The sequence below is a fragment of the Magnolia sinica genome, chromosome 6, assembly GCF_029962835.1.
Source record: "Magnolia sinica isolate HGM2019 chromosome 6, MsV1, whole genome shotgun sequence".
Taxonomy (NCBI): Eukaryota; Viridiplantae; Streptophyta; class Magnoliopsida; order Magnoliales; family Magnoliaceae; genus Magnolia; species Magnolia sinica.
The window spans coordinates 49,077,270-49,099,038 of NC_080578.1; the positions used below are offsets into that span (position 1 = coordinate 49,077,270).

General features: G+C 39.9%; 1 protein-coding gene across 1 annotated transcript in view; it reads right to left on the reverse strand.

Moving 5' to 3' along the window:
- LOC131248755 (proteasome subunit beta type-4-like) overlaps positions 1-20,503 on the reverse strand; it is a 55,381-nt gene extending 34,878 nt beyond the window's left edge. The window contains exons 1-3 of the mRNA XM_058249202.1: positions 20,354-20,503; positions 20,195-20,259; positions 16,826-16,902 (exon numbers count right to left, since the gene is read on the reverse strand). Coding sequence (XP_058105185.1) covers positions 16,826-16,902; positions 20,195-20,259; positions 20,354-20,359 — 148 coding nt within the window. The 5' untranslated portion in view covers positions 20,360-20,503. The remainder of the gene's footprint in view (positions 1-16,825; positions 16,903-20,194; positions 20,260-20,353) is intronic.
- Between the last annotated feature and the right edge of the window lie 1,266 nt (positions 20,504-21,769).

Genomic DNA, 21,769 nt, shown 5'->3' on the forward strand with positions numbered 1-21,769 from the left:
CATAACGAATACAAAACACCTTGGTGGCATGAGGAAAAATTTGGCCATTTCTTAGTTTGTTCTCTCTACATATTAAATTAGGGGCACGCTTTGGGGAGTACAAAGGCCATACTTTTTTTACGCTTGGCTCTATGCTTGGCTTGGGGGAAGAAACAAGGTGCTTGCAATCGATAAGCTTCAAAAAAAAGAAGATGATGATGCCTAATGTTTGTGTGATGCACATGCAAAGTGCGAAGCTAGCCAATCACCTTTTTATTCATTGTTCCTTCACTAGAGAGGTGTGGGAGAGATTCTTTGATTCCTTTAAAATGGTGTGGGTGATGTCAGGATCTATTGATCAATGTTGTCATGTGTGACCGCATATGCGATCACATATGCACATATCCATATGCAGATCACATATGCGATCATGGCAAATATGCGATCGCATGTGGCATATGCAAAAATATGCGATGTATGAGATCGCATACAACATATGCGATTGCATATTGGCCATGGCACATTAAATTTTTTATTTTTATTTTTTGCAAAAAAAAAAAAAGCAACTTTTTGAGGCTTCCAAACCTCCTCCATTTGCAATATTCTCACCCCAAAACTCTCTTACTCTCTTCTTCTCTTACATTTCTTAATTCCAAGTTCTCTCTCTCTCTCTCTCTCTCTCTCTCTCTCTCTCTCTCTCTCTCGGAAGATCAAGATTCAAGCACTCAAGTTTCAATGAAGATAGCTTGTTGATTGTCGACAATAATAAATAAATAGATTGTTGATTTTGTTATTACTTCTTACTTGTTAACTATATTGTTGAATGTTAATGGCTTGATGTTTAATTCATTGTTTAATTGATTTTATCTCTCGAATGTATTTGAAATATGTAAAATTAGTTATCTATTAACTTAGGAAAGTTCCCCTTAGTTTTTCATTTTTTTTTTTTTACATTTTTTTTTCCCTATTTTTCCATTTTTATTTTACTTTTCAAAAAAAATTATGCAATCGCATATGCGATTGGGAGATCGCATATGCACATGGGCATATGCGATCGCACATGATCACATATGCGATTCGACAATATTGCTATTGATGGTCTCATCTTAACATGGCATGGGGTGGAGTTGGGGAAAAGGGGAGGATGATTTGGAGGCTGGCTATTCTAGCAAGCATTTGGGCTCTACAGGGGGAAAGGAATAATTGATGTTATCATAACTAAAGTGGGTCGGCATCGGTGGTGCATAGAAGGGCTAAGTTAGATGTAATAGGTTAGGCCTTGAGTTTAGAGGCTTTTGAAAAGTGTAGCCTTTCCTCTTTGTATTGGTCGTCATTGTTGTAATCCGCCCTAGAATTCCATATTTGGTTTTTTCTAATAAAATATAGTTATCTTTCAACAAAGAAAAACAAAACAGCACTGACTTTCTTGAGAAACTAATCCACACTATTTTAGAAATCTCCTAAATTCTCGATTCATCTAGAGAATGTGTAGAAAAATATCGTATTCAAAACGTGGGAGAGATCAGCTTGGGAATGGGAAAGACAGTGAAATTAATATAAGCCGACTTCGGATTATCCAATGCGTAGTGTTAGAAGGATGGATAGTCTTAAAACTACGAGTGACTACGACTAGCACTTTCCCAATCAAGATTCGAACCAGAAGTTGCCATGTGCTAGATCTATTCTTATGCATATTTACTCTTTGACATCCATCTTCTACAACTCCCCCTACTCCCTAGTGATTTCTTGTATGGAAGAATAACATCAATTTCCAGATAGGATAAGTAAAATCTGAGTTCTGCTATTTTTGAATTTGGGAGAGCTCGGCTAGGAGATAGGAAAGCTTATGAAATTAACATTCGAAAAGGGAAAGCCTAAGAAATGAATATCTAAAATTGGCTTGGGGACAGGAAGCCTGAGAAATGAATATAAGCCGATTTCAAATTAACCAACACGTAGCATGTGCTGGACAGATGGATGGTGTCTTAATACTACAAGTGGGTCTTTCCTAATCAAGATTCGTACTTGATGTTGTCATGCCTTTGTAATGTCAAATTTTTGTTTTGGGGATTGGAATGTGTGCAATCCAATAGATAACAAAAAATTTAGAATGAAACAATGCCATCATTGAAATTTTCATTCATCTGAGTTCTACTACATTCCTTTTTAATTATGTCCCTTGATTCTAAAACAAGGTACATTCAAACATACAACATTGCAGCATCTCTGCTCTTATTGGATGTCCATCGAAATGACGGAAGTATTGTGTGGGTTCAAAACCACTTCTTCGTGCTTCAAAAGCTACTCAAAGCCTTCATTGTATGGCCGCACAACAGTTCTTCAAACTGTTGAGAAAAAGTTAGTGTAATAATACAACTAGAGTTGTGTATTATTACACAACTCTAATAATACACAACTTTTTCTCAACAGTCTGCTTAACTCCACTTTAAAAGCTTGTTCTTTTCTCCTTTTAAAGAATTCCAATTTCTTTAACTTTCACTTTCTTTCTTTTGCAGACTAAAAGATGGCTAAAACTAAGAGAACACCAAGAGCTCCCTCAGGATCTTTGACTCCTTCATGCCAAACAAGAAGTCAAACACAGCCTCCATCCAGAGCCACCCATCCTTCTCAATTACCTCCTCCATCCAGAGCCTCCCATCCTTCTCAATTACCTCCTCCATCAGAACACCCCAGCAAAAGGGCCAAAACCACAACCAGCAACCCAGCCTTGTTCAAAATGTCAATACCCAAAGCAATAGACTTCTTAGAATGGATTGATCACCTAACAAGCCCTATTCGTCAAGTCATAATTACGAGCAAGGTGGAAAGGCCGCCCAAAAAGGGTCTTGAATCTGATGGGGAAGAGTGGTTAAAAACCACTTCAAATCTTCAAACTAACAGTACTAGACCACCTGCAAGAAAAGAAAGCCCACATCCAACTTTCTCCCGAAAGAAGCAGAGGAAGAGCAAAGATCAAGAATTGCAGGAAAAGATAAAAGAATTCAACAGAAAGCGCCTGCAAAATTCCTGGGACAACGTCAAGGTCTCCCAGGATATGATCAAGTTCAATAGTCCGTTTAAGGACAAAATGATCACAATCCCCATGACTCTCCGCCGCCATCTTTCCATCTTACAGAGCGTGCCAACCGATAGGATGGCCAACAATAGAATTCTACAAACGACACACTGGGTTATCAAAGAGAAAAACATCTTAGAAAGTTTCTTGGTTGAAAACGGTTCCAAGCGACGAACTAGGAATTTCTCCCCTATGAGATTTTTTATGCCAAGCTATGATCCTCACCATCTCTTTCCCACGCATTATTTTGAAACCCTAAAGCAATAATTTCGCAATTACGACACTGCCACTCTTTGGGGTACCGAAGAGTTTCGCACATGTAGCTTCCTTGGGCCATGCAACTACTACAATGCTTGGACAAAGGCAATCATCAAAAGGCATTCTGAAACCATCATCAAGATAGGCATTCTAGATGTTGTCGAAGTCACATCTGACTATTTTTGCCGTGATGTGAATGTCCTCAGAGGATCTAAATTACTGGTGTCCTACTACCAACTCTTTCGACCTACCAGTTGGTGAAGTCAGCATTACCCTCTGGGACCTTTACAGAATAACGTGCCTTCCAATTACTGGCGGTTTTTATGGTGAATTTGTACCAACGAACAAGGAATTTGCGCATTTATCCTCCACTGGTCGCAAACCCCAAATCACCGCGACCACGGTCGAACTATTCAAGGAAATGGTCAAGTTCCCAGATATTAAGAAGATAACCAACTTCACATGGTTGGCGCATTTTACCCAAGATCTTCGGTATGTCTCCGATTTGTATTTAATTTCTTTCATTTTTCATGTACAGCCTCGGAAGTAATTCCATAGCTCTCATTCCTTCATTTTGCAACTTTGCTGGAAGCAATAACAAAGAACTCAATGACATTATGCAGAAGATCAGCAACTATGCCGACTACTCGAAATCGTGAGTCGCTGCCTTTCTTGTTTATTGGATGGGTTCAATGGTGCTCCCGAGCTCCTAAGTGGGCCAACACTATCAGACCTACTCTATTCGTGGTAGCTCAACCACCCCCCGAGTCAGATTCGTCTTAAAATTTCCACGAAGGAGCCCATTCACCAAAGCAAATATGCCGACACTCTTGAAGGGTGGATAGCTTATGGTACTCTAGATGAAAGAAGAACAGAAGCGCAACCAACTACAGAAGCGACTCTCAATTTACAGAAGGAAAACGATGATCCAAACTTGTGAGCACCTGCAACCATTCTTCAAACGCCAACTAGGGAAATTCCTTTCAGATAGACAAAGGTCAGGCCAGAATCATCAGTCATCCTTGCCGTTATGAAATACGCAAGACCAAGTGTCTCACCAGCTATTCCAGAATCAAGATTATCAGTCGCTCCTACCATGACTAGGCAAACTAAGCAGAGTAACTCTCCAACTCCTGTCCAATCTCAAATGCCAGTCACTTCTCCTACAACCACGCAAACTAGGCAGAGTACCTCTCCAACTGCATAATCAAGAGTGCCCACTGGTGGGGCAAGTTCCTCCAACAAAGCCAAACAAGTCGAGGTGGAAGAACTCGTTTCAGAGGATACCACTAAAGGAGGAAAGACAACAGAGAGTGACAATTCTGATGAGCAGAGCAACTCCGCAGGGACTGATAAAGAAGGTGATGATGAATATGTAAATATTGACGAATACAACGATGATACTGATGATGCCGGAGTTATTATAGAGAATCCTCTTGCAGGGGTAAATCCAATCGACGATTCGAATGCTCCAACAGACGAGGTAGAAGAGCTAGGGGATTATGGGGAGTTTACTTATTCTCTTGAAGCAAACATCATTGTACCCTTTAGCGCCAATTATTCCCCCTTGCCTAAGGACAAGCCGACTATCCCCTCCAATTACCATTCCCCCCATCACTCATCATGCGCTTCCAATAATCGTAGAAGTTTCTTCATCGCGCGATGCAAAGGTATATATATCGGCACCAAACGTTGCAGAGGCATTGGTCTCCCCTAACAGGCCCTTGTCCACTCCCAAGAGTATGGTAGTAGATCAGAATGTGGCAATTGTTGCCAATGTTAAGACCACTGAAGTCAATGCTAAACAGGTTCCAACTAATAACATTGTAATCAATGAAACTGGGCTCTTCGCAGGAGAGGATCAGATTTTCCACCTAGTTGTCATCACCGTCCAATCTTCATTGATTTCCTTTGCGACAAGCGAAGCGGAAATCACCCCAGCCATCGCTCGTGGTCGTCTACATTGGACAAGCATTAGATCAACTTCTTTTAGAATCTTCTTTAGTGGTGCTTCGGTCTCGTTTACGTAGGCCAAAACGACTCCATTGAGTGCGAAGTAAACAAGCACATTAATGGGAGAGACAGCCATGAGGATTGCATGGAAGTATAGTACCTGCATCAAACAGGCCACTATTAGTTATTCCAGTTAGTACAAATTGTATCTTATTTTAGAGATGGAGGAATGTTTTTGTCGAGAGTCACCGTTTTGGCACCTTCGCAGCGCCTTTCTGAAGATGGACATCTTCCAATTATTTCGATGCTATTATTAGATACAAATATTCCAAGTCCCCAACCAGAGATTCTAGGTTCGATCCCTAGCGGAGTGGCCATTTTGTTTTGGGGATTAGAGTGTATGCAATCTAATAGATAATAAAAGAAATTAGAATGAAAGAATGTTGTCATCAAAAATTTCATTCATCTGAGTTCTATTACATTTCTTTTTAATTATGTCCCTTGATTCTAAAATAAGGTACATTCAAATATACAACATTGCATAAAAGTTATAAAATAATGTTGGCAACATCTCGGCTCTTATTAGATGTCCATTGAAATGACGAAAGTATTGTGTGGATTCAAAACCACTTCTTCATGCTTCGAAAGCTACTCGAAGCCTTCATTGCATGGTCACAACAGAACTGTTGAGAAAAGGCTATTGTGCAATAATACAATTATAGCTGCACGGCAACACAACATATGATATTTGTGCGGGTTCTTAACTTGATAAGACTTCAACTGTCTCTCCTCTTTTATTCCCGACAACTTTTCCAACCCAAGATGCAACTAATTACGGCCAGTGCATGACTCTCAAGAAGGACTTGTTGCGTAGGTCTTCTTGGTACCTTCTATTGTGCAAACTAGATCTCTGGGGACACTTCATAATTTCAAAAGTACCTAAATGAGACGGTTTATGGGGTATTTATAGCCATTCACAGGTGTCAACCCTCTTTTCGTGCAATACAAAACAACGTAGCGTGATCCATAACTCCTACTAGTCTAAAAAGGGTTGTGCGAGAGCGCAACAACTATCTGTTGTGCGGCTGCACAAAAGAGTTTCCTCACCATCATCCAGTATTGATCCTTAATCATCCACAAGTACGTAATACTACTCTGTTGCATGATCGTGCAACTCATCTGCTAACAAATTTTTATGCCTTGACAGCCCTAGGTCTATTCTCATGTCTATTTCCTCTATCATATCCATCTTTTATAGCTCCCTCTAGTGATTTCCTCTATTGGACATCAAAATTGAGTTCCAAATCTGATAAGTACAATTTGAGTTTTTTTTCTTTTTCAATTTGGGAGAGCTCACCTTTGGGATGGGAAAGCCTAAGAAATGACTATTTAGAATGGGAACGCCTAAGAAATGAATATCCATGGCGAACATTGAACTTCTTACCATGGCAAGCGCCCTTCACTGAGATGGTCCTATCATTAGGATTCAGAGATGGGAGGAATCCTCTATTTTTGGAAAGGAAGATAATTGGTATCTGATATGGTCGATTCCGATTGAACTTTGTTGCTATGAATTTCTTCGTCACGGCAGCTTCCTATCTCGGGGAGGTTACTGAGCTAGATCCTAAGACGGAACTTGGGGAGGTAGTCGGCGTCGTCAAGTACACATCAGATCAAAAAAAAGGATCGTTCGTCCCTCCTCGCATCTCAGTTTATGTCAGAGACAAGAGGCTCCTGCTACCAGTTCAGAGGGAGGAAAACAACAAGGGTTTGCCAAGACGGGGGGACTTGTGGAGGATTCGGGAGGATGCTCAGATGGCCAAGAGACATGGAAGCGGTACATCGGAAGAAGATGAAACTCATTCTCAGGTGCTCCACTGGAACACAATGTGTAGTAGAGGACAAGTGTCCTGTTTCTATTCAAGGAGAAGAGTTCGATGGAGCATGCTTGGCTCAAGTTACGCCACAATTCGACGCAAGGTCCATGGGAGCTCAATCCTTTACGTACATCCACCCGATGCTACGCTTCATTCCAGGGTTAGAGTTGGACCCAGGTTTGATCCTGTCTGTTGTCAGTATCTCGCTGGTCTGGCCTGAGGTTAGGGACAAGTGTCTTCTTCTAGGTGGTGATGGGGTTGGCTCAAATCTCGACCCCAGATCGGTACCTACTTCCCGCCCTAATCCAAGCTCGGTCTCAGCTGCTGGCATGATGAGTGACACGTGTGCAAGATGTTTGTGCAGAGGAAGCTTCACGTGTGGATGATGCTTTAGCTATCCCGATTCTCCTCCGATCCTACTGCATAATTGCATTGGTACTTTGGAGATGGGGGGAGGCAGACGATATTCCTACTCCCGCTCTAGGCAGCAATGATGGCCTTACTATGGAGGCAAGGGAGGATCGATGGCTACTGACTATCAAAGACGACTCAAATTCAGGAAGCAAGGCCAATGCGAGTGAGGGTGTTCTATCACTGGTTGAGAAGGATGTCAATGGAGAAATGTTTAAGGAGGCATTAGACATCACTCCTCTGTGCGCGGAGATATCGAATTCCATTCCAGGTGTTGACGAATCTATCAGGGTTATGGACGGTCAGGAGGTGTATAGCAACATTTCTGCAGAACAACACAGATGGGCCAAGGACATGTTGGAAAGGGTAGGCGAGTTGGTTGGGATGTCGTATGGAGCTACGAATGAGGATGTGCAGACTTTCTTTCAATTCGCCAAAGATAGAGCTTCTTTATTTCATGACGTCAGGCAGTTTAAGGCCAACAGATCTCCTAAGGGTTGCCGTGAGTTATTGCGACTCGAATGCTCCATCAATTATGATAATGCTAGTAATTCCACAAGAAGGAAAAGGGGGAGAACAGGGAAGATTAGTGATCAATGATTATATTTTCCTAAAACGTTCAAGGTTTGGGATGTAAGACCAAGAGGGCTTAGATAAAGAAAATCTGGAGAAATTCAAAGGCAGATATCATCACTATTCAGGAGACCAAGCTGAAGTCTTTTGACAAAGGTTGCTCAACTCGATTTAGGGTGCGAAATATGTAGACTGTGTGGTGCTCAATGCCATTGGGACAGTAGGGAGAATTTGTGTTGCTTGGAATTTTTGTAAGTGGAAAAATCTCGATTCTTTTGTGGGATTTTTTTTTGTTTCAATCCTAATTTCTGAAGTGTCCTCGGGATTCACTTCAATTTTCACTGTTGTGTATTGGTCGAGCAATAGCAAGGTTCATGATCAAATCTGGGAGCTGAATAGCATCAGGTTAAACTGGGGGGCTCCCTGGTGCTTAGGGGGTGACTTTAATGTCGTGCGATTCTTTCATGAAGAATCAGGGAGGTGGGGGGAAAGATCTCTAAAAGTATCGAAAAATTCTCTGGTTGGATTGGGTGGCATGAGCTTGTGAACCTTTCACTCGGAGGTGCTAGATTTACGTGGTCTAATGGTCAAGAAAATCTTGTTATGTCACTTTTGGACAGATTCTTAGTTTCGGCTAATTGGATTGAGAAATTTCCTTTGGTCTATCAGTGGGGTTTGACGAGGATTATTTCCAATCACTGACCCATAGTTCTTCTTGTGGATGAGGAAGATTGGGGCCCGAAAGCTTTCAGGTTTGAGTTGGTTTAGCTAGAGATTGAAGGCTTTGATCGATCATTTTCAGATTGGTAGTCCTCGTTCTCGGTGGAAGGATTTGCAGATTTTATATTAGCTAGAAAGCTGAAATTGTTGAAGGAGAGGTTGAAAGTGTGGAAGAAAGAGGTCCTCGAAAACAAAGAGGAGTTTGATAAATTGGTTGAAGAGATTCATGAGTTAGATTTGGAGGAATATGTTGGACTTTTTGAGGCCAATCGTTTGAAGAGGATGGATTTAGCTCACAAGTATGCGGCCAAGGCCAGGGAAGAAGAGATTAGATGGCATCAAAGATATCGAGTGATTTGGCTCAAGGAAAGGGATAAGAACACTCGTTATTTCCACAATATTGCTAGTGCTAAAGCTCGACCCAGTAGAATTCACAGTTTGCTGGTCAATGGGGAAACTATTACGAAGAAGAAGCATATTTGTGAGCCTATTGTCTCATACTACAACAATCTTCTATCATGTGACATTTGGGACAAACCGAGGTTGGAGAATATGCACTTTCATCGGCTCTCTCCTATTGATGCAGCTTTCCTGGAAAGGACGGAATCGGAAGAAGATGTTAAATCAGCTCTTGGATCTGTGTGGGGATAAGGCGTCGGGACTTGACGGTTTCCCTATTGCGTTTTTTCAAAGATTGTGGCAAGTGGAGGGAAAGGATGTGACACATTTTGTGGTGGAGTTTTCGGAACGTGGTCAGTTTCAGCTGAACTAGGGACCTCGTTAATAGCCCTCATTCCTAAGGCGGAGGGGGTCGAGCAGTTGAAAGACTTCAGACCTATAAGTCTCATTAGTGGCCCTTACAAGATCTTGGTCAAGATTCTAGCTAACAGATTTAGGGATCTCTTATCCAAAGTGATCTCTGAAACCCAGTGGGCCTTTGTCTTGGGGCGCTAAATTTTGGATACCACCCTCATCGCTCACGAGTATATCGACTAAAGATACCGTAACAGGAAGAGTGGGATGGTTTGCAAGTTAGACATTGAGAAGGCCTACGATCATGTGGATTGGAAGTTCCTAGATTACATGCTTGACAAACTGGGTTGTGGTCCTAAGTGGAGAGGGTGGATTAAATCCTGTACTCATTCGACTTCTTTTTCTGTTTTGGTGAACAGGTCACATAAAGGGTTCTTTAAGGCTTCACGAGGTCTTAGACAGGGAGATCCTCTTTCGCCGTATTTGTTTGTGGTGGTTATGGAGGCCTTGAGCATGATGCTCTACAAAGGTGAGGAAAATGGGCTTTTTGTTGGTTTCCAGATTGCTGGTCTTCATAGTTCTATCAGTCATCTTTAGTTTGTAGATGATACACTTCTTTTTTGTGAAGCAAAAGTGGAGTCACATCTAAATTGGCAGAAGATTTTGGTTTGATTTGAAGCGGCTTCGGGCTTGAAGATCAATACAGCTAAATCTGAGATATTGGACATCCATGTGGAGAGTTCAGAGTTGCATTTGATGTCAATGGCTTCTGGTTCCTTCCCTTCTAAGTATCTTGGTCGGCATTTATGCATAGGGAAGCCGGCTATTCATTTGTGGGACAAGGTTATTGAGAAGATTGAACGAAAGCTAGCTTCTTGGCAGTGCAAATGCCTTTCGTTGGGGGGTCACCTTACTCTTATAAAGAGCGTTTTCTCCAATATGCCAATTTACTTCATGTCTCTGTTCAAATGTCCAAGTTCAGTGTTGGAGAAACTCGAGAAGCTTAGAAGAAATTTCTTATGGAATGGTGCGAGGGAAGGGAGAAAGTTCCATTTACTTAGATGGGATGAGGTGTGTAAGCCTATGAAGGAAGGGGGAGTCGACTTAAAATCTTAGTCACTATGAGCCTAGCCCTCTTGGGGAAATGGACTTGGAGATTCTGCAAGCAGAAAGAAAGATTATGGAGGAACATAATTGCAGCCAGGTATAAGGTGCAGGATTGTGTGGTTGGTATGCCAAAGCATCATCTTTATATATATCGTTGGGAGCTTGGAAAGCAATTATGGCTATGCAGCAAAAGATAAGCAGGGGTATCTCTTTCAAAGTTGGCAAAGCTCTCATGTTCGGTTTTGGGTAGATGTTTGGTGTGAGTCTCAACCGCTTCAGGTAATGTTTCCTGCTATCACTAGTCTTGCCCTGGACAGATTTACTAGTGTGGGGGAGTGTTATTCTGTGGTTGGGGAGTTGATTATGTGGAACCCCCCGTGCCGTGGAAACCTAACCGATATCGCAATTGAAGAGTTCGCAGATTTGTTGACCCTCCTGCAGGCAGTTCAGTTGGAGCGAATGGAAGAGGATAAGATCTTTTGATCTTTCGGTATTTATGGGAAGTTCTCAGCTACAGCTAGATCGCTTTATTCTCTCATTTCCTCTTTGCCCACTTCTGCGGTTCCATCTCATCCGTTCCATCATAGGTTTTACGGGGCTCCTCCCCGCGTTGCCACTTTTGTTTGGCTAGTGGGCCGAAAAAGAATCCTAACTATCAATAAGCTCCAACGAAGAGCAATGGTGCTCCCTAACATATGCTTGGTGTGCATGGGAAATGAGGAGTCCATTGACCATCTTTTCATTCATTGTCCTTTTTGCTAGGATGGTGTGGGACTATTTCCCGTCATCTTTTCAGGTGTCTTGGGTCATGCCAAAAACAGTTGAAGATTTTTTATGGTCGTGGCATGGAGGAGTTGGTTAAGTTGCGCAAAGTCTTTTGGCGATTGTTCATTATGGCAGTCTTTTGGGCTATTTGGGGTTCTAGGAACGTGAGATGTTTCCAGAACGTGGAAATGGGGGTGAAAGAGGTGATATCGAATGTTTTAAAGCTTGTTAAGGAATGGGCGGTTTTTGTTAAAGCAACATTGATTGCTTCGTCCCTTTAGTAGTTTGTTTTGCCTTTTTTCGGGCTTTGTATTCTTTTCTCGCTTTGTGAGCTTTTCAATAAATTTACAGTTCTCTCTCTCAAAAAAAAAAAAAAAGAATATCGAAAATAGGCATGAGGATGGGGAAAGCCTAAAAATTGAATATAAGACAATCTCAGATTAACTAGAAGGATGGATAGCGTCTTAATACTACAAGTGGCACTTTCCTACTCGAGATCCATACCTGATCTTGTGATACCATAGATTATTCTTGTGCCTATTTCCTCTCTAACATCCATCTTCTATAACTCCCACTAGTGATTTCTTGCATTGGATATCAACATTGAGTTCCAAATCTTTCTTGTATGTATGAATCAATGAATATTTTCTTCTAAACCATGGACCATTGGCATGTGTTGCCAGTGTTCTCAGTATATGTTGCTTGATTTTAGCCCATGCTGTTGAGCCTTCTTCAGCATTAGCTGCTAGACTGCCTGGATGATTCTATCAGCCACTGTTTCAAGTTACTTTCAATCCACAGATAGTTTATAAGGTGTTTTCTGGGTCTACAATAGGTACATATAGCTGTGAATTTGATCTAGTGGTGATCTTGTAGCATCACACTGATCTCTAGACTGTAAAAGCTTCATTTCATCCACGACTTCCTCTCTTAGGGAGCATTTGGTAAAACTTAATTTCAAAACTTACTACTAAAAAATGCTATTTTCAATGATTTTAGTAATTCATACTGCTTGGTAACAAAAGACATTCAGTATTTAATTGGAAAAATCGCTTTAAATTTAAGTTTTTTTTTTCAGCCACCGGAACTTGGCTTAAATCTTATCACGGAATGCGTTAAGTCATTCCCCTTTAAATTTTTGGATGAATTTTGACCAAAATAACCCTACCAACTTTTAAAAATGGTAAGATTACCCTTCCAAAGATTCAAAACGTTATACAATTCTCTCACCAAGTCGTTCCCTCTTCTCCCCCACAAGAAAAAAAAAAAATCATCCAGAGGCCAAATCCTTCTCAAATCCCTCCTTTCTTCCGATTAATCTTCCTTTGATTTGAAGGCGAGATTTCGATCTTCTTTTAGGCCTTTCTAGGGTCCATAATGATGTTTATTTGCCATCCATACTGTTCATAAGGTCAAACAGATCTGGATGAAGGGAAAACACAAATATCAGCTTGATCTACAACTTCTATTGCTTTATGTGGTGTGGTCCACTTGAACTTTGTATTTGACTCATTTTTGGGCTCATGCCCTAAAATAATCTCACCAAATGGATGGACAGTTTGGATATAACACATACATCATGGTAGGGCCATAAAATATGATGTTTTCAACCCAAAAACGGATCTTGGTGGTGTGTTGCATAACAAACTGGACACGGATTGCTTATTAACATGTGGCAACTGGATGGTGCTCTGTGAGACCCACCATGATGTATGTATTTTATCCATGCCATCCATCCATTTTGGGTAAGTATTTTTGCGTATGATCCCAAAAATGAGATGGATTAAAATCTCAAGTGGACCACACCACAAGAAAACAATGGTGATTGAACGCTAGCCATTAAAAACTCCCTATGGCTCACCATAATGTTTATTTGCCATCCAAACTGTTGATTAGGTCATGCATACCTAGATGAAGGGAAAACATAACTATCAGCTTCATCCAAAAGTGTTGTCCCCCGAGAAGTTTTTAATGGTGGGCATCAATCACCATTGTTTCCTGTTGTGTGGTCCACGTCGGATCTGGACCTGCCTCACTTTTGGGCTCATAATCCAAAATAATTTGAATAAATGAATGGAGGGTGTGGATAAAACACATAAATCATGATGGGGACCACAGAGCACTGTCTAATAGATCCATTGCATGGTAGCGTCATGGAACAAGCTTCCGCTTCCAACGGATCTGTCGGCATTTGGTTGCGCATTGGGGAAGCAGATTGCATGTGACCAAGCTGTGGGGGGTCTACAAAGATGGTCATGACAAATCCACTCTATCCATCTATTTTTAAAAACCACAATAGGATAGGATTCTAAAAATAAGGCGGATCCAAACCTCAAGTGGTCTATACCAAAAGAAATAGTGGGAAGGGAAACGTCCACCATTGAAACCTTCCCAAAGCTGGCCATGATGTTCATACACCATCCAAACCATTCATAGGGTTATTAACACTCAAATAAATTGTAGGCACAAATATCATCCTAATACAAAACTTTTGTCACCCCAGGCACTCAATCCCCACTATTTCGTGTAGTATGGCTCACATGAGTTTTGGATCTACCTGATTTTTAGACTCTTGTCCTACTGTGGACTTGCAAAACAGATGAACGGAGTCGATTTGTCATGTACATCTTTGTGGCCCCATTGCAACCCTGAGCACAAGAATATATATGTATCGGGGTAGCTAGAGACGGACGGTCTTGTCAGGGGATTTGTGGGGCCCACCATGATGTATATGTTATATCCATGACGTACATCCATTTTGACAAATAAATTTAGGGCATGAGCCAAAAATTGAGGCAGATTGAAGTAGTGGGGATTAAAAGCTTACCGTTGAAAACTTCTTTTTTTTGGGAGGGGGGGTTCAGAAGTTTTGGATTAAGCCGATATTTATATTTTCCCTTCATACAGGTCTATGTGACCATATGAACATGTTGGATGGCAAATAAACATCAAGGTAGGCTTTATGAAGTTTTCAACGATAGGAAATCAATCTCCACTACTTCCTATGGTGTATGTGGTCCACTTGAGCCTTCAATCTGCTTCCTTCTTGAGCTCATGCCCTTAATTGATCTCAGGTGTACCACACTACATGGAAACAATGGTGATTAAACACCCACCACTAAAAAGTTCCTAAGGTCCACTATAATATTTGTTTACCATCTAACCTATCGATAAGGTCACACATACCTAGAAAAATAAAATTTTGTAAATGTGTGGCCCACTAATTCAACGAGATGAGAATATTTTTTCCAAGCCAAAGCATTTTTTATTCAAGATCATTGAGTCAAAAGTATGTTGTAGGTGTGAATGGTCTAATATTGTGCTTGTATGAGACATCACGGTCCACCAATCGAAATGTTATGATTATTCTATCAAAAAGAGTATAGCACATGGTCCATCAATTGAGGGGTCATGCTTGAGAGATGTACGTGGATGAGGCATAGGTGTGCCAAATTTGGTGGTAAGGCAATAATATGTTTTATCTCATATTCTACAAAAGATAGTAATGCAGGGGCATTTTCACACCAGGCTCGAGTGGGGTCGCCTGTGGGATGTAAGGGCACACTCGGGGTGGGCGGGGCCCACGGGGGAGGTCTCGTGTTCGAGACTCCTCACCGGAGGTGACTAATGCGCATTTCACACTAAGCTCGAGTAGGGTAGCCTGTGGGATGCAGGGATACACTCGAGGTGGGCGGCCCGTGTGAGGCGGTACCCATGTGATTTGGGGCCCACGATGAGGGTTCGGCCGAGGTCCTAACCCATGAGATGTGGGGCCTGGGCTATGAGATAAAGGAATTAATTTGTCAAACTCTAACAATTTGAGCTTTTAGAGGAAGTGGTTAATTGTCCTACATCATATAGAAATTGAGACAATTGGGGCAAATATGACAAAATGTCAATTTTCAGACATTCGTGGTTTGTTTTTACTAAACAGGTTTTTTGTGAAAAACATACTTATTTTCAAATATCAGAACTTTTTTTCAAACAAATTATCAAACGGATTTTTCAGTACTCACAAGTACTTAAATTCAGCACATTTAGTTTTCAGCACCTAAATTAATTTTCAGACCTTATTTTTTAATTTACCAAATGGCACCTTAGATTCCTTTGAAATACGATAATCCACGACACTTTCCATCCAAATTCCTCATAGGAATCTTAACCACCCTATAGACTATAAAGCCTTGGAAACTTAGCAGCAATCAGGCCCTCTCCAACCCAAGTATCCACCCAGAACAAAACTTCAATACTCCTTCCAACTGCAAAGCAAATGCCCTTAAAGACATCTGATTGGCCTGCAAGCCCTGCTGTCCAACTGAACCAGTCATCAATAAGGACCATCTGATTGGACCTGTGGGTTCCACTTGGTCCAAAATACCCCACAGGAACTTTGAACTGATGCAGATGGTCAATCAAATCAATCTGATGCAATGGAACCACTCTTGGTCTCCCATTGGATGATTAACTGGTCCTGTATCGGTAGCCAAAGAAATTCCTGGATCGGAGGCATGATAAGGTATGAGAAAGACAAATTTCAATTGGTTTTCCCTGAGCCATTGGGAGTCTGCTACTCAAACCCTTAGTTGCAGGATCTTTCTAACTGGGTGCCGCTCCCACTTTGAATCCCTGCTTCGAACTCTCGATCGCTTCCTACCTATTTTATACTTGTTTACATTTTGAAACAAATGCTTCCCCACTCTTGCACCCGAAATTGTTGCCACTTCACTTCACGGTTCATGCAACTATACTCTTAACCTAGTAGAAATCTCACAATCAAGAATGGAATATGCCTCTTCAGGAATATATTGATTGTAGAAGGAAAATGTAGCATTGCAATTACGTGGGAGGCGAAAAAGTGTCAAACTCCTTGGAAAATATACTCTTTATCCCAATGCTAATGCTTGTTCCTTACAGCTATAGGGTTCATATTGGCATGTATCCAAAGAAACCAACTTTTTGCGGATTCCGAGCTACATAAGGGGTCAGTAGACAGTCACTTCGCATTTGGGTTGCGCATACATTACCTTGACGGATTGTTGGTCTTTCTTTTTCATCAGGCCAGATCATGTGTCATTTGGGAGAAAACAATTTTTGATATAATTTGAAATAATTCATTTTCCTAAAGAAATATTTCACAAATTTTAGAATGAAAAAACAAAAGCATTTCGTTGCAACTAAACATGGGTAAACAGGAATAAATTGTTTCATGAGATTTATAGGCAACCAAATGAACCTTGATAAACTGATTTCTTTTTTTTTACCTATAAAGAAATGGATATTATATATTTTAAAAGAACACAGAAATCATAACAATGCCATGTACTCAACTTTAGCAATGAGTTTGGGAACTGACCTCCCATATCAGCAGCCATGAGAATTCCATCTTTATATTTGATGCCTATTACTGACGTGCCAGTGACATATGGATACCTGTGAAAGCTCCACTTAATTAGTAATACAGTGCGCCTTTCTATATCAAATTTGCTAATAATAAACAATTAGACTAGAGCTAAGATGTACAAAGACAAACATGCAGGGAATGCTAGCACCCCCACCTTAATGTGGAATGACACATGGGGCATCCAATCATCACTCTGGACTGTGCAATTGTTCCATACCACTATTGCCAAGCCATGATGCAAACGTCACACTCAGATTATCGTAAACATCAGGTCAATAGCATGAAAAATGGACAGTCAATATCAAGTGGAGAAACAAAATAGCTCCAATAGTCACCTTGAAAAATCTATTCAATCGGAATCATGATGGATTTCTTATGATTCCAAAGAAACACTTTGTTTAGATTATAGTAAATATTCAAGTGGTAGACTGAGTGAAAGATACCTCGTTTCAACACCGAGGTCTTGGTATCGATTCCCTAGTGGGGGTGGCTAACATTGAAGTGTGAACCGACAGTGGGTGTACTAACAAGCTAACCAAAAGAAATATATATATATATATATATATATATATATATATATATATATATCCGACAGTGGGTGTACTAACAAGTGTGAAAAGGACAGTTGTGAACACTTGTTAGGATCATCTGATCAGGTTATTTTTTGCATCATGGCCCACCAATAGCCATATGGAAAGAATGGTCACTCAAGATCAAGCTGAGAAACAAAAGTAGCTCCAATAATCACCTTGAAAAATCTATTCAATAGGAATCACGATGGATTTCTTATGATTCCAAAGAAGTGCTTTGTTTAGATCATAGTAACCATCCAACATAAGGCTTGTAAGAAACAGACAGCTATGAAAAATGGTGAACACTTGTTAGGATCATCTGATTAGGGTATTTTTGCATCACGGCCTGCCAATAGCTGTATGGAACGAATGGACAGTCAAGATCAGTGATTGACTGTCCAACATGTCATTTAGAAGCGTTGGGGATGTGGGGACATCAGCATTTTGCTATACATGTGCATATCTGTGTGGCTGTGTGTGCATAAATGACAGCTGCACAAACTTCAGTCAGTATAAAATGAGATACAGTTAAGAAAAGCAACAGGCGTACACAAATTGGGTGCAGTAAGCTCTTTTTTCTACAATACGATAGTCCTTTAATATGTTATATTGCCTTTAATTAAGTACCCAATAATTTGTAAGAGGGCTAAACATTTTTTATATGATTGAATCCACCTCTATGGTCCCATATTTAGTGAGTCCTGAACTGCTTCTATATCGGGGATTGTCAAAATATGCAAGAACACTATTTTTACATAAAATGCCATTTAAGGGTATTTCAATCAAGATACCAAAACAGGGCATTAGTTCGCTCTCTTGTTCTTGATCATATTAGAATGGGATAATGAAATTATTTCTTTGCCTCTTTGCCAATAAATCAGAATTATCATGGAGAATGGCAAGATGGAGGAAATTCCAATGACCATTAGATATGATTCGATCAGGTCCGGAATGATCAAAATTCATTAATTTGTAACAATGACAAATCATGGAAACCTCATACAGTCATACTTAACAGCTAAAAGTATCATTTGATGGTCCAACACGTCCAACCCACATGGATGATTCATCAAATTAACCACACTTCAACAGATTATATGAATAGCCAACATCTCAGGAAAGAACGAAAAAAGAAAGGGGCAAAAACTTTGAATTATTATCCATAGTTTTCATTTAAGGTGTTCGGTTGCACCAAATATCATAAATTTCATGAAATTTCGTGATTAATCGGTCTAATTTAGTGCAAAATATCATGAAATGTCTTGTTATTTGGTGCAACCAAAAGCCACAAGTCGTCCTTTAATTGCAAGTCCATTTTCAGTTACATTGTATAACTCAGTGCAATAGGAGAAATGCTAAGTGCACTCTCCTCACATGTGGAAACGAGGCACGCATGTTCAAAATTGGAGCCACTTACCAAGCCGTATCCATTATATAGATGCCACGTCTCCAAAAAAAAAGGCTGATGTGATAATCATGTGGGCAACACATAGACATCAATATGGTCTAAGTCATGAGCACATTGGCCTATTTTTGGCTATCTGGCATCCACACAGTGGGATCACCTGATGAGCAGCTACATTATCACATTCATTTCCAAAAGAAAGGTCACTCAAGCGTATGCACTTAGCATAATCCTATCCAATAGTGCTCAATGAGACACCCTCTTCTCTTGTCAACATACGGTTTCTCCTTATCATTTCCTTTCATTTCTTTTTACATACTAATCAATCTAACAAGTAGCAGTTTCAGTCCAATCAAATTACTGTCCAAGAACATGATGCCAGAAATTAAAAAAAATAAAACACTGTCCTGTTTGGTAAGCACCTAAAAATGAGTTGATCTCATTTTAGTTAACAGTAATTATGTATTAGAGATCTTGATCTCTAATACATGATGAGTTCATATTAACAGTGATTATGTATTAGAGGTCTTAGAGATCAAGATCTCTAGTACACAATTACTTTTTGAGTAAAATGAGATGAACTCATTTTTAGGCATCTACCCGGGCTTTGACAATGTCTCCCGAACAATCTCACTAATTCAAACAGCACTTCACTAATCTTAAACAACATTGCTCTTTTTTTTTCTTTTTTTTCTTTTTTTGAATGGTTAAGCAACATTGCTCGTTATGGAGAAACCCTAGCAATTCACTTGTACAGACTCGAAGCATAAGAATGCTACATGTATCCACCTCAGGTTGACGATCATATGATTCTCAGTGACTGCAGTGATGGAAGAAGAGGAATCATATCATCCGCAACCAAGTGACCAACGGATGTTTGTAGCATCCTCAGGCCTTTAGTTGGCAGTAGCGGGGCCCATCACTAGATGATCCAGATGGTCAATCTGATAGGCCCCACAATGGACGAACCGCACACGAGAAATCTTGTTGATTAAGACAATCCTAACCCTTTAATCAGTGGTCTGAAAATAGCTTGTAATGAAAATGGTATGTGTATAAACATTCAACAGAAACCAAAACAGAAAAAACAAAAAACAAAAAAACACAAAAAAAACAAAAAAAAAAAACAAAAACAAAAAACAAAACAAAACAAAAACAAAAACAAAAATAGGATGGCTAGGATGTGCCAATATGGGTCATTCTTGAGAAATTTCTTATCCACAGGGGCCCATCAGAGCACCAGATCGTGGGCCCCACTGGGAGAAAACCAATTAAAAATCTTCTTCTTAAGAGACGATTACAATCCCATGAAAAACAGGAAAACATGAATGAAAAGGGGCATACAGAGTCCTTTCTGAACCCATTTCAAAGATCTCCGAAGCATCTCTTGCTGCAGCAGAAGCAAGCGACTGCAGAAAACATGAAAAAGAAGAATACTAAGGAGAAGTGTGTGCAAAAAAGATCTGAGGAAGAGAAAATGAGAGGGGTAGAATGGGCACTTACGTCCATTTTTCCGATATATACACAAGGAGCAGAAGATTCAAGGAAGAAAGAGAGAACGAAATCCCTGAAGTTCTTTGGGATCTGTCGACGAACAAAAGAGAGAGCCTTTCTCAAATGAGGAGCTATTTGATAGTCCGACTGCGTATTTAGATTCATACTCTAGCACTAAGAAATGGTTAGAGAAATTTCCCACCGGAAACTTCCCTTTTAACTAACCAGCCTACCAAAACCTCCAAAACTTAACATTTCTAAACATTTGAGCTTTTCTCATATGAAAATACATTTTCCATACCAGAAACACATCTTCGTGTCACATCTCTTCGTATTTATTCTTCAAGTCTTCTCTTTGCTTTTCTTCTTGAAATCTCCACTTCTTTTTATTTGTTGCTTTAAACCGGTTACATTGAAGAGGAATTTAATTCGAAATTAGAAGATAGATAATAGGAAGAAGATGGTGCCTCCATCCAAGAAGCGACGCATTGCAGGTATAATTGTTTCGAAGAAATTTCTCTTTATAAACTTCACTTTTAACTGACTATCTTAACTAAATCTTCAAAAGTTTAGTTTTCATTTTCTATATTGTACGAATGGGTTGAAATGGTGATATGGTGATATGTAGGAATTGACCGAGTACTTGGAGAATTTTCACCTATACTCAGTCAATATTCATATGTACTTGGTGAATCTTTACATATACTCAGTCAATATTCACATGTACTAGGTAAATTTTCACATATACTCAATCAATTCCTTTGTACTCAATGAATATTCACCAAGTATGTTATAAGTTTGACTGAGTACTCAGTCAATTCATCTCTACTCAATGAATATTCACCGAGTACATTGTAAATTTGGCTGAGTATTGTGAACTTTATTATAAATTATTGTATGAACTTTTTTTGTGAACTCTTTTATAAATTGTTTTGTTAACTATTGTGTCGTTGTGAACTAATGTGTCCTTGAACTATTTGTGATATATTTTGCAATTCATTTATCTTTATAGAAATTAAAGAGTCTCCGAATAAGGAAAGTAATTTCGAGATCCCAAACATGTTCGTAGAATGTTCATTAACATGGTAGTTTGATAAAGTCAGGATCCTTACTCTTGCTCAGGTGGTAGACTCTCAGGAGTTTCAACACCCGGTCAAGGGTTCAAGTATCCATAGGTGGTGAAATCCCACTAGTGGGTGAGTGTGTGAGGTGTGTGTGCGTGTGTAAAAAAAAAAGTAGTTTAGAGAAAAATAAGACTAGGTTAAGTCTATTTAGGCAATTCTCATTTTCTTTTTTGTTAGACATTCTATCATTTAGATTTATAATAGCTCCATCACACTTTTTTTTTTTATGGACATATAGATGATCTTGTAGTTGAGATATGGGGAAAGCTTTTGAAATTTACTAAGATGAACTTCACCCTTG